Source organism: Helicoverpa armigera, chromosome 2 (genome assembly GCF_030705265.1).
Source record: "Helicoverpa armigera isolate CAAS_96S chromosome 2, ASM3070526v1, whole genome shotgun sequence".
NCBI lineage: Eukaryota > Metazoa > Arthropoda > Insecta > Lepidoptera > Noctuidae > Helicoverpa > Helicoverpa armigera.
In genome coordinates, this window is record NC_087121.1 from 13,935,958 (window position 1) to 13,949,306 (window position 13,349).

Consider the following 13,349-nt stretch of genomic DNA (forward strand, 5'->3'; position numbering starts at 1 on the left):
GGTGTCTTATATCTAGTCGTGTTTATCAGGTGACCTGATTATATAGAAAAATCTAAATTTTTTAAGTAGCAAAGTTAATTCTTGACCAACTTATTATCCAAGAATCAGCGTAATGACATAAACCATAACTTGATCTTATTTAATCATCCATGCATGAGTCACCTCGCAGAAATATTAAAGGCATACAAATTATTACGGCACACAAATTAAATGACTTGTACTCAAATAACCAGTATCGGACATATCCACAGGTACGGCCTAAATAGGTAGTTATATTGAATATTTATAGTGCCGTAAATTGGCGTTCCTATATGCCAATGTTATTTCTTAATCCTTAGACACGTATCATGGCTGGATTTGGTCTCGCGTGGCCCAGATCTAGAAACTTAATTCACTACTTCCTTTTAATTATCTTAAATGTCCGCGCATGATGCCTTAACGGAGTAGAGAACTTAAATTGGTTGTTTTATGAAATTGTACTGGGTTGTATGTACCTAGGTACCATATGCCTATGGTGTTATAAAAATACCCGTAAATCAGAAAGGGTCCCTTTGTAAGATTACAGTAGGTATATGAACATTTTTAAACTGAACTTGGCTTGGACGCCATTATTCTCGAAAGAGATCAACCAATAATCAGGTCAATCCAGGTGCACTCCCTATTCCGTCACTCTCATACCTAGTCCGGTTGATAAGTAATTCTACATGATCAGGGAGAGATCAGGGGCCAGGCAGACATATAAGTGCTCTTTCGTGGCTAGGATCACCACAAGCTTCCAGACCGTAGTGTACTCATGAAATAAAACAACTGCTGCTTTAACAATCACCTCCTGCTTAGCTTACCTATTCCCAATTATGTTAGAGTCGGCTTTCAGTCTAATAGGGTATTACATGCATTTTTGAAATATATCTTAAATAAATTCTTTAGTCTTAATATATCTCTAAAAAATAAAAAATATTTTATTTTCTCACGTTATGTACGAATATAAATTAATTGTTTTATCATAATTTCAAATTTCGCGCGTATTTCGCCAAAACGCGGCACACAACGGACGCCATGATTGTTTTTTGGTCATGACATCATTACGTTAGTAAACAAACTACAGCTGTCAGTAATACATATTTTGATATGTATTGAAAATTTTAATAATGAGTAATTATGCTCCGTATCGTTGGTGTGTTGTTTCTGAATGTGAGAACACTAGTGTAAAAACACCAGACAAATTATGGATTCAAGTACCAGTGGATATAAATATGAGAAACACTTGGTTAAAAGTTGTTTACTACCGTAATGACGTCATTAGCATGTCGGCGACATTTCGTAGTGTTCAAAGACAGATAAAAAAACCTAAAAACTTTAAACTGCAATAAAAAATATATTTATGTACCTTACGAAGTGAAACTAACATTTCCCGATTGCTTTTCCTCTAAACAATCATTGTAATACACTTTTAATTTTTTGCTCATCTAGACTAAAATACCCTATTGGATATGGTTGAGTACGTAGGTACTAGTGTTTTGTATTTTTTTTATTATCTACTGGATTGAAAGGTAAAATTACGGTATGCAAAAAAAATTTAAACAATGTTCTTATATTGCTAAAATATCTAGTATGTTAGGACTAGGTACATAAACTACATTGTGTGTCTATGTCAAGTCGAACTAGGCGAGTAGGTACCTACAGGACACCGGTTTTAACTTTGATGGTTTCGACATCCATCCGCCATTTCCGCTGCAAAGTTACTTGTACTAATTAAGAGTCAGACAGGCTTCATAAATAATTATCTGGTAGATTTAGCAGGAAAACTATGTTTATGTACTAAATGGGAGTTTAACACCATTTAGGATTAATACCTAGTAATATTTTAAGGTTATACAACCACTAGTTAGATTAAAATGTATTTGAGTTATTAAACTAGGTTGAAGCTACAAAGCAGAAAACATAAAGATTAAATATATAGGTAAATCATATAGGTACCTAACTAAAGTGGTCATAGCCGGTGTAATATAGAGCCTACACAATAGGTTTTCATGTGATTTGCACGCCAGATGGAATTGAGAGCAACTTCGATTTATTCCCAAGCAAGTTTGCCTCCCAGTTCCAAAATGTTCAAGAGTAGGTTATCTTCTCTACTGTCTTTTCTGAACAACTTTTATTTTCCTGAAGACTTTTACTCCATTTATCCTCAATATTAAGACGAAGGGACCAAAATAAAGACATGAAATGATGCAAAAACTGCATTTATTTATTTATAAAACTACATTATATTTACATAAACGTAAATAATACGATGCGTCAAGATCAGGTCCGTAGGCAACAGTCAAAGCAGTACATAATAAATAATAAGTTACATTAGACGGGCGAGGTCATCAGGCGCGCCTAGTCTTGCTGAACAAACCTCTCTCTGGGAGACTCGGGCCGGAGGGCAAAGGCGAGAAAAACTAGAAAATGGGCCGCGATACGACTTTACAACTAGACTAAAAACGCCCAATGTTACATTTTGACGTTTTTTTTTACATTTTGGAGATATTAACAAACAGTTGAGCCCAGTAACAAAAATATAAACTTCTGCAATAGACAGCTAAACAAACATTACAATTCGCCTTTGCCATGTAGCCGCGACCTATGATTTCTAACCAAACTATTAACAAAACAATCTTAGTCAAAAATCATTCAACAACCATAAAATCACAACCGTTATTATCAAAATCTCAACAGACTATAGGTACTGTTCTAAACTTGAAGTGTGCTTAACTCCTAACATCAGAAAACAGTGTTATACTAAAACTACTTGAGACATAGTGACGGTAAATTCGATGCTACACTATTTTCTGTTAACGTTACGCTAAAATGAATCTTATGTCGTTCAGCAAGGAGCTAGGTTGCTTTGTAGTCGGTGGTGGTGGGCTTAGCCCCAGGGGTGGGCGACGCCGACGCCGACGTGGGCAGCGGGGAGCGTGTACCTCGCGACTGGGGCGGCGACCGCGACCTGCGCGGGCGCTGCGTATACCTTCGCTACGGGAGCTGCTACTGCTACGGGTGCCTAGAAGACAAGAGCGGATAGAAGATAAATTATATCAACTCCATGCGAGACAACTCGGATTTTCTAAATTTTTCTTTAAGTAAGTATCTCAAGACTAGAAGAACCTTTGTTACTGCAGAAGGTTTATTAGCTAAATTATTCTTCCAAACTTCGAAAAACTCTTACCGCATGAGCAGAAGCGCCCGTCCTCTCAACCACAGCGTTGAAGCCATTGATCTTGTCGGCCGTGTAGGTGACCTTGCGCACGTGGCCGTCAGGCTCCACCAGGCTGTAGGAGCCGTGAACGACGCCGTTCTGCAGCGTCTCTGCCGCGTCCTTGTGGTCGCCGGTCGCGGGGTCGGCCACGCCGTATGAAAAGCTGTACGCGGGGTTCGGGTCTACCGGCTCGGCGCGTACCACCTGGGTCCAAGAAGTTAGCGAAATTAGAGCTTCAGTTTTCGGCAATCTTAGGCAATTTTCGGTGGAACTTCAAAGTACGTAAGGTAAAGTAAATTTGTTCTTACAGGAATTTTTCTGATGTGGAAATTCTCTATGATTTTGCTAAAAACCCAGAAGAAAAGGATACAGAATAATAACTATGCCTATAATCTTATCAATTTCACGTTTTTCCTTACCGCTTTAACAACGGGCGCAGCATAGGCCGCGTGCGCAATAGCGGGTGCTGCGTACGTGTGCGCGGTGATGGCCGGCGCGTACGCAGGCGCGTAGGCCGGCGCCACCGCGTGCGCGAGGGGCGCGGCGTAGGCGGGCGCCGCGTAGCCGTGCGACGCGTAGCCGATGCCGTCCAGCAGCCCCGGCCGCGCCAGCGCACCGGCGCACGCGCAGCATAACAATAACAACTGGAGAGAATTAAAATATGAATAGGTACATACTAACCTTCCTTAGAAACATACACCTCATAAATGTAGATAAAAATTACGAGAATCTGTCTAAAGGCATGTAGACATTTATATTGTTGCTATTTGAATAGGTATCCGGACTGAATCCAAATGATCAGTATTCCAAAATCTAGTTTAAGTTGCACAATGCAATATAGCACTCTCATGGCTGCAACTATGGGTGTGCTATGTGCAAACTGTGATTAAGATCTATTGCACTGTCGCTGGTCGACCCCATTGATCATTGATTTGATAAGTAAAGGTTAGAATTCACAAGATCAGTCCTTTTGTGTGGGTTACTATTGATCTTGGTGAACGATTACCGGCTTGACCCGAATGATTTATAACTTCTGCTGTTCCCAGTTGGGAAAGTCTTACAATGATATGAAGTTGCTAAAAGCTTGTCTCTTTATCGATGACTTAATTTCCTATATCCCTTTAACACAATATTATCGAACAGATTTTATTATATTACCTTAGCGAGCATATCTGTCGCGTGCGCACGTCGTGGGGTGTAGAGCACGTGTGTGGCTCCCCGCCGGCGCGCCGTATATAAACCCGCGAGGCTCGGACCACGCACCTCTACACTTGATACACATTTCGCAACAAGGATACTGGCATATGTGTATAACTTAAAGGCTAGCTGTACTTAATTATTAGGTTGGGAGGGCCGTTAGTTTGAGCTGTTTAAGTATGAACATATTACAGTTCTAACTGAAAGGTGGTAATGCGGCGTAGATCGATCGTATTGTTCTTGCAAAGCCATTGATGCGCCGTTTTTTCTCATAACCTGTAGACCTTTTCAAAGAGCCCTTTCTAAGAAGTCATGAACTAATTTCAATAAAAGGAGAGATGTATTTTATTCAAGAGAAGATAAATAATCAGAGATGAAAGTTTTTGACATTCCAAAATGAAGTGCACTTGGTGAAAGAACATTAAGAATCCAAACCTTACAACGTGTGGTCACGGTGAGATCCGAACTATTGTACCGGTGAGATCCCTATATGAAAAGCCTTGCAACAAAACCAAATAAGAAATAGGTAGGTACCTATTAGGTAAACTGTAATTATTTATTTACTCTGCAACTGCCAGACGGTAGTGCAACTCCCTAAATCGAAAGTTCTAAATAGCTGATGCAAGAAACACAAAGTTTTGCGCGAGTCTGTCAATTTATCAGATATCGTGTATCAAAATGGACTGTTATGGACGTATGGGCTTGGCATAACGTGGTCCCAGCTCTTGTGAGCCAATCTACATGTATGACATGGTTTAGTTAATAACCTCGGGCTATATGTGAAATTGTTTTAGGTATGTGTCTAGACTTAACAAATTATCTATTTTAGTTGCAAATTAAACGTGCATGTCTAAATGTGAAGAACACATACTTCAAGAAATGGATCCTCCCTTTGTTTCACAGTTTGTATGATGAGCCTCCTGTTTTCTTGTCAAAAAATAGGATTTTCCAAAAAATAAGGATCCCTGTTTAAAAATGAAAAAGTTCTGCTAATCCAAACCTAATTTTTGTTGAATTCTAAAAGGCGTAGATAATTAAGATAGTAGACCTGTAAATAATTTTATTCATTTAATAAATATTCGACTTGAAATCAAATACAGTTTTACGAATCATATATTGAACCTACATGAGTATTTCGGTTCGCCCCAAAGAGAATGCAATAGGCTAGGTGTTGCATGGCCTGACTCATTCAGTTAAGTCGAATGTGTGGGGGTCGATAATAACAATTTATTGAACACTTTTTTTCACAAAATATTTACATTAATTGAAAATAAAATAAACTTATATATATATACAACTTAAAACTAATATAGGGCATCAAAAAATTGCTCCTCATCGCTGTCACTGGGTAATGTACCCAAAAGACTGGCAGCATTGCCACGTTGGATGGCAATGCTCAACCTCTGTGCGAAATAAAAGCCAGCCTTTGGGTCCCGGGAAGTGTCAACCAGGCGCTGGGAGATATCCCTGGCAAGAAGGTGGGCGCTCGGACCCCACGGCCCTAGAGTTTCAACCCCAAACGGCTCAAACATGTAATTGCCTATAAGATTACTATATTTGCGCCGCTTGAGGTTCTCTGCTTGTGCAGAACACTTTTGTAACTGAAGCTAGTATTTCGAGTTAATTATAATAAAGTGTACTTTGAGCTCCATAGAAATTCAGTGGGTAGGTAGGTAGTACCTATTCGTGTGAAAATACTAACTTCCACCAGCGATTTCCACGTCCCGTTGAAACTATATAGGTAAGTACTTTTCGCACCCGGATAAAAGTAGTCCATAGCCTTCTTCGATAAATGGGCTGTATCTAACAATAGTGAAGTCCTACTGCGCCAAACTTGTCCTCTAATTACTACCACACTACTTATTACTACTACGTTGCTACAGACTAGTTGTAGGTACCTACATTTCTAAGTCCCGATGAATTATGACCTGCCAGGGCCACGCAGCGGATGCAGGTACCTAATTATAACCGTTGATCACATAATCAACTCGATATTGACCATTAAATAAATCACACCATTGCCCAATCACACTGCAGGTCGCGTAGACCAACTATCCTACAAATAAATCGTAAGTATCCCACCCATAAAACTTTTCTCATGGCGCAATTATTCGAACAAACTGCGGAGCAAGAAGTCGCATTTTATTGCACTATCGACCTAAATTGATCAGGACCTAGAGCTAATGACACTCACAGACTAGACCCAAATAACTGGCTACAACAATGTCATGCCATATCCGACTAGATAAATAAGTCGTTGTGTGGTCGGTAACGTTACAAAGAATAAGGGCAGCTGGGCCTTTTGTATTTTTTGCTGTGGTTCCACTGCAAGCGATATACAGATTCTATCAATTGGACGATTGTGTCGCATATACTGTGGTGGTCTTGACGTTGGATTGCATCTTCAATAAAAATCAAAAAGTTAATCTTGGCAATGTGATTAGGTATGTACTGTGTGGTTGAGAAGGTTGTGGGGAAAGTAAAAGACGTATCATAACGAAATAGTATGTTTATGAGTGTACCTGCCAATATTTGGTACAATGTGTAACAGAAATGTGAAGAACGAGATCAGGATGGAGAAACAATAACTGCACGTAACAGAGGGTAGAAAGATTGGTTTAGTCTATTGGATGCTTTATTCAATCATCACCGATATGATACCATAGGGTGGACAAAACAATGAGGATGAAGTTGATGAACAACACACTAAATAAATATTGTATCTCGCCCGCAGTGTCACCGCAGCCGAGGTGTAGCAGTTCAGTATATTCTAAGCCTGCCGCCGCAGAAATGTAATTTGGCGTAATGTAGGTCACATTCGGCCCGCAGTTATTCCGGTACGTATAACAAGCGTACATGTGCAAGCCAGTTTAAAATTCATATCTAACCGCGCCCTTTAGCCAATGCACGAGTATTTCACATGTCCATTAGAACAGTCTGGTACGAGTAGGTACGTATGTACTATCTAAGAACTTTTGCAAGGACAACCTCTGTGGGGCACAATTTTTCGGTGAAAGCCAAAAACAAGACATGAAACATTGTGGACTGTTGATTATGAAAAGTGGGACAGAAAACTAATTGACTTCCAACTGAATGTTAGTTTATTCTTCTAAAGAGAAAAAAACGTAAAGTTACAAGTTAATAATAAGTCTCAGTTTCCAACCACTTGGAAATATTGTTTCTAATTATAAAACGGCGCGTTTCATCCATACAGATCATTAGAATCGAGAACGGACACGCCAAAAAAAAATCATGCCAGGACAGTGTCTCAGTACTGAAGAGTTCATGACACAGTGGAAGGTACGCTACCGCCGTGGCAGCTAACAGATCTATTATAATACTGATGTTCAGCACATGGTTCCTCATTCCTTTCTTCAAAATAGAAATCCTCCTCGTTTTACAAATGATCACGTCCGATATCTGAGTCCAGCAAACAGCTACAAAATACGCTGTATGTGCTTTCTCTCAAGCTTTTCCTGTCCAAGTAATTCCATTCACGTCCCAGATTATCCACCACATGTGTCTTAGCTTGTTCCCACTCGTTGCGAACAAATAACAAGCTAGAAGGGAAGAATCCATCTTGAGCGAACACTATGAAATAAGCGTACATTCCAGCGAAGAATTGAATAAGGCCTACTTGAAAATAAGCCATAAACAACAAAACGCCATTGACAAGGTGATCTGACAGCTTACGAGGCGGTATGGACATGATATCTTCCTCCGAGTCTTCGTACGCTAAACTCATTGCTGGAAGCAAATCAGTGCCAACATTGATGACTATAATCAACATGAGAGTTATGGGCAGAGGCATTCCTAGGCATGCATACAACACAAAAGGAAGCATTTCAGCTGCGTTTGATGTGAGAGTGTAAGCTATAGTCTTTTTCAAATTGTCAAAAATCCTTCTACCTTCTTGCACTCCTAACACAATAGAAGCAAAGTTATCGTCTAATAAGATCATATCAGCAGCTTTCTTGGACACTTCGGTACCGGTAATACCCATGGCTATACCTATGTCTGCTTTCTTTAAAGCCGGGGAATCATTGACACCGTCTCCAGTCACAGCAACAACGTAACCTAAAGATTGATAAGTCTCAACAATAAACAACTTTTGCTGAGGACTGGTTCTAGCAAATGTAATTTCGGTGTACTTGGTTTGAACTGCTTTCAAGTCATTAACACTCATTTTTCGTAGCTCGTCTCCTGTTATAACGGCTGATTTGAATTGACTCCTGATATGCGGCGGTACATCGCCAAGGTCAATGTGATGCTCGAACGCGTAATCGTACGCAGTCGGATTAGAGATAGTCCCACACCTACGAGATATAGCTAACGCAGTAACAGGGTGATCTCCGGTCACCATTATTACTGATGCCAGCGGACCTACATAAACCAATATATTTTTCTATATCACGTCTCGGAGGATCAATCATTGATATGGCTCCAAGAAAAATAAGATCTTCTACGGGAAAGTTACGTCCTTGTGTATCAAATTTGTAACCAATAGGATAGTTTTCGACGGGTAATTTCAAATCGCAATATCCAATAACTCGCTCTCCCATATTTGCCATCTTGATGAAATTGGCTTTAAGTTCTTTTTTCAATTGTGGCGTGAGGCTTTGAGATCCTTCATCAGTATGAACTCCTGAACAGTACTCTAAAACGATTTCCGGTGCTCCTTTCATTATTAAGTAGTAGGAATTGGTCGCAGACATACGATGAATAGTAACTTGATACTTGTAAGCTGAGCTAAATGGAATTTCCGCTTCTTTTGGGTTTTCTTCCCGAATCTGAGTGGCTGAGCGATTCATTTCCATGTACCGAAGAATTGCGGACTCGGAAGCGTCACCAAGTATTTTTCTCTTTTCGATGGGTAGGTCCATGGTGTCATATGTGAACTGTGCTTTCAAATTTAGTGAAGCAGCCAAACACAAAGCTGAATACGACGGTTGAACAACGTACGAATGATCATCTCTATCTATTATTCTGAAATTGGTAAACAAATGTGAAACATTCATTTGATTCTGAGTCAAAGTTCCCGTTTTATCGGAGCATATGCACGAAGTAGATCCTAACGTTTCTACTGCTTGCAATGTTTTAGCCAGACAGTTTTTGCGCTTTAAAGATTTAGCTGACAACGTCATGCACACTGTTAACGTAACTATCAAGCCTTCGGGCACATTAGCCAAAATAATACCAAGCATATATTGAAGCGCTGACAGCCAACTTTTCTGTATAAAATAAACCATTAGGAAAAACATGATCCCAAATGTAAAAGCAACGCCGCACAATAACTTGATAAAATGTGTAATTTCTTTTGCGATGGGCGTTTCTTCTTTTGTTAAGCCAGTCACCAATCCGGCAATTTTTCCTATTTGAGTCATTTCACCAGTCGCTATTACTATAGCTTTAGCAAAACCTTCAGTAATCGGACATCCAAAGTACGCCATGTTTTTCGACTCTAAAGGATTAGAATGTGTACATTCGGGCCTGTGCTTTATGGGTTCAGATTCTCCGGTCAAAGAAGACATATCCGTATTAAAATTAGTGCACGTGAGTATACGCACATCAGCTGGGACTATATCTCCACCACTCATTTCTACAATATCGCCAAGAACCAGATCAGCATTGGGTACAGTTTTCCGCAGCCCATCTCGTATAACAACCGCATTGGGTGGGACAAGTTTCTCGAAACCGCTCATCACAGCTGCGTTTTTGGCTTCTTGATAAAAGCCAAACAGACCTGTACCAATAATAGTCCCAGCAATCACGGATCCTAAGTAGAGATACTCTTTTGCAGAGTGAGCCCCATGCTCATCTTTATCACCTCCTGAGTCAATATCTTGCGAACAAAAGTATCCTACGAAATTGACTATCGCTGCAGCCCAAAGAACGCATTGAAACCATCCAAACATATTGTGGCGGAATATCTGCCATAGACTAGTGCCGCGGAGTTCCTTCAGCTCGTTGGGGCCGTAGCGTTCCAGCAGTTCTGCCGCGAAGCCGTCCGTCAGGCCGGTGTTCACGTTCGTTCGGTACACGTTCTCGAGCTGCGCTGGTGTGAGGAAGTGGTCTCCAGTATGAGTTTCCTCTTTGAGCAGAGATATCTGGGAGAGCTCGATGGTGCTGTGCGCGATCATGCTCGGGCGCCGCACGCTCCGCAGCGAGGTGATGCTGGACTTCCTCCTGCTGTATCGCGGCATGGCTGCAGCTTCCGATTGCCTCCACTGAACAATAACACTATGTATACGTCAGTATGAACACTACGTTCGCGATGACGGTAACTTAATTTATTGTATGCAAATTAGTTTCGTGTTTTATAAGACTTCAACCCTTTCTGTCATTCACTTTGACATTCTTCTAATCTTTTTTTCTAAGTGATTTATTCTTTAGTGAACAGGAAAAGAAACAGTCAAAACGGTTTTTTATGGTCAGATAATGAAATGCAATGATTTAAACATGAGTCTTGCACCGCCACAAAGTGTTGAATACGTAATGTTATATTTTTTGATTCAGGATTTTCTTAAACACTGAAAAAAAAACAACAAACCGGTTATAAAATACTTTTATTACAAAAAAATACCTTTGCTACGATACAGAATATACATTACATATTACATAGTTACAACAGGTTGGTAAAACTTTGAATCAAGGCTGGCCTTACCTTCTCTAATACTATGTTCTACATTTGGATGGTGTCGACGAACATATGAGCTAGGCATGTACAATGTATAATATCTCAGAGTTATTGGGCTATTTCAATTAACTATACCTATAATTATTTTAAATGCTGGATGTGACTCTATGACGGACGTTTGGCACTGTAACTACTGATGAGAATAAAATATGGGGTGGTAACTAAACATGAGACATTCAGCATAGAAATAAATATAAGGGTTATGGCCGACGACGCTACCAAAGGGCTGTCTCGAACTTTTGGTCTGTTACTTAAGAACATATCAGTTTTATGTTTCTTTTTTTACACAATGCAATGTCTTGTATCATCTATTTTGCTTCCTTATTCTACATTTCTATGTTTTTGTCTACTGTTGACCTTAAAATTAATATTTTGGATTTTTCATACACGTACATTATTATACTACAGACTGAAATATCATTTTGTTCTTTACATCACTAGCAAAGGTGCTTTATAATAAAATTAGACTAAAAAAAAGGAAAGTTGCAATTCATGCGTATTTTTGTGACATTATTAAGAACTTTTGTCTTTTTACTCGACTGCTAAGAAGGGTTTTAGTTTTGCTAAGTATCGTCGAACTTGAATATCTTAGAACGAAAGATTAAGATATTAGGAGTGAAAGAAACTGAAATTGTGACTTCATTAAGCGCACTAATATATCTATAGTTTAAGATAATTATCATTTTTACAGCCAGTTTCTTCATCAAAAGTTAAAACCAAAACAACGTAACCAAAACAAAGTAACGGTCAAATTCAATTTTTCTATTAGTTTTGCTGTCATTTTAGCCTTGAAAAAACGAATTTGACCGTTACTTTTACTTTAGACATTACTTTCCCTTTTACTTTTGATGAAGAAACTGGCCGTTAGAAGCAAATTACTGAACGAAGGGTCTCCCAATGCCCTTTGTCCAGCCGAGGGGTAAAGCAGAAACGACCATCAATCCTACAATAGTTTATAATATTTTTCTTATTTACAAATTATATTTACCTATTAAGTATGTATACTAGCAACACTACACATTAATTTACTAACACAGAATACATTTAAAACTCATAATGGTAATAAATTGAGCTAAAATATAATAAAAGGAATTAAATATCGATATATAATATACACAAATTCATACATTTTTACATGATTTTTATGGTTTTATCTGCTATACTTTTCCAAAATTAGCCTGCTATGGCGATATAGGTAAATCGATCTTTTTACAAGAACAATAAGGTAGTTATTTCGATAGCTTATTAAATATTACTGGTTTAAATGATGGTACAAATGACAATAATCTCAAAATAATTATTATGATCGAATAACTCTTTGGTAACGACTATTTTGTACTTTTGACACATATGGTAAGGTTATATCGTATTATACAGTATTTATCTTACTCGACACGTACTTAGTGTTACTTATACTGTACACTTATTTCTAACTAGTATCTGCCGAAGGAAATTAAACATTATATACGTTGATTTAAGGTCGCATTTAAAATATCATATAATATACATACATGTTATGCGACGATGTTTATTAATTTTCGACTTTATTTTCACTTACATAACGTTTACATTTGTTCGGCAAGAAACAATGGGAGTTATGTGATCCCGCATCAATTACAAGTCGGTCATAGAAAAAGCCTTTTATATAAATACACAAGTTTATATTGTTACATACTCTATTTATTATATGGATTAGACAAAAATGCTTAGTTATGAAGGAAGGCCCTTTTTGACCCTTTCTTTTCTACATCTGATCATTTATAATCATTTGAAGTATGATATTACTTCAAATATCAATTTCTATGTATTATATTTTGTCTAGCGTATAATAAATTGAGTAGTGGTCTTTCAATAATACAGGCCTACATTTTTTTCAATAATTTGATCAATTTTAGAAAACACTTCCGGAATGAATAAAATGGAATGATCACTTTTCATTTTGCCTTTTATATTTTAGATCAGCAGTTTCATATAACGTCATTTTTTGTTTGGAATGTTATCAGTACATTTGATTTCATTAACTTAATAACTTTGTATCCTTTGGTTGATCAGTTAATATCACCTATTTATCTAAGAATTGAAATGAATGTAAAGGTTTTCTTTAATAGTTTGTTGTGTAAGAGATCACTAAAAGCGCCGTGAATTGGTGCTTGACTATCCAAATAATACTAATTTTAAATTAACTTTTCCTATCCATCTTTAAAATTGAGCACAGCT

General features: G+C 38.3%; 2 protein-coding genes across 2 annotated transcripts; both read right to left on the reverse strand.

The window, feature by feature from the left end:
- Positions 1 to 2,224: 2,224 nt before the first annotated feature.
- LOC135118884 (cuticle protein 21-like) lies at positions 2,225 to 4,548 on the reverse strand. Its single transcript, XM_064041961.1, has 4 exons — positions 4,397 to 4,548; positions 3,658 to 3,882; positions 3,209 to 3,442; positions 2,225 to 3,043 (listed from the first exon to the last, which is right to left on the reverse strand). Exons 1-4 carry the CDS (start codon positions 4,406 to 4,408, stop codon positions 2,909 to 2,911), a joined length of 606 nt encoding a protein of 201 aa, XP_063898031.1. The 5' UTR covers positions 4,409 to 4,548; the 3' UTR covers positions 2,225 to 2,908.
- A 2,786-nt stretch (positions 4,549 to 7,334) lies between these two features.
- On the reverse strand, positions 7,335 to 10,766 carry LOC110379225 (sodium/potassium-transporting ATPase subunit alpha). Its single transcript, XM_021338784.3, is given in 3 exon segments — positions 7,335 to 7,901; positions 7,903 to 8,805; positions 8,807 to 10,766. Coding segments are annotated over 3 exon segments (3,063 nt in total). The 5' UTR covers positions 10,639 to 10,766; the 3' UTR covers positions 7,335 to 7,573.
- Between the last annotated feature and the right edge of the window lie 2,583 nt (positions 10,767 to 13,349).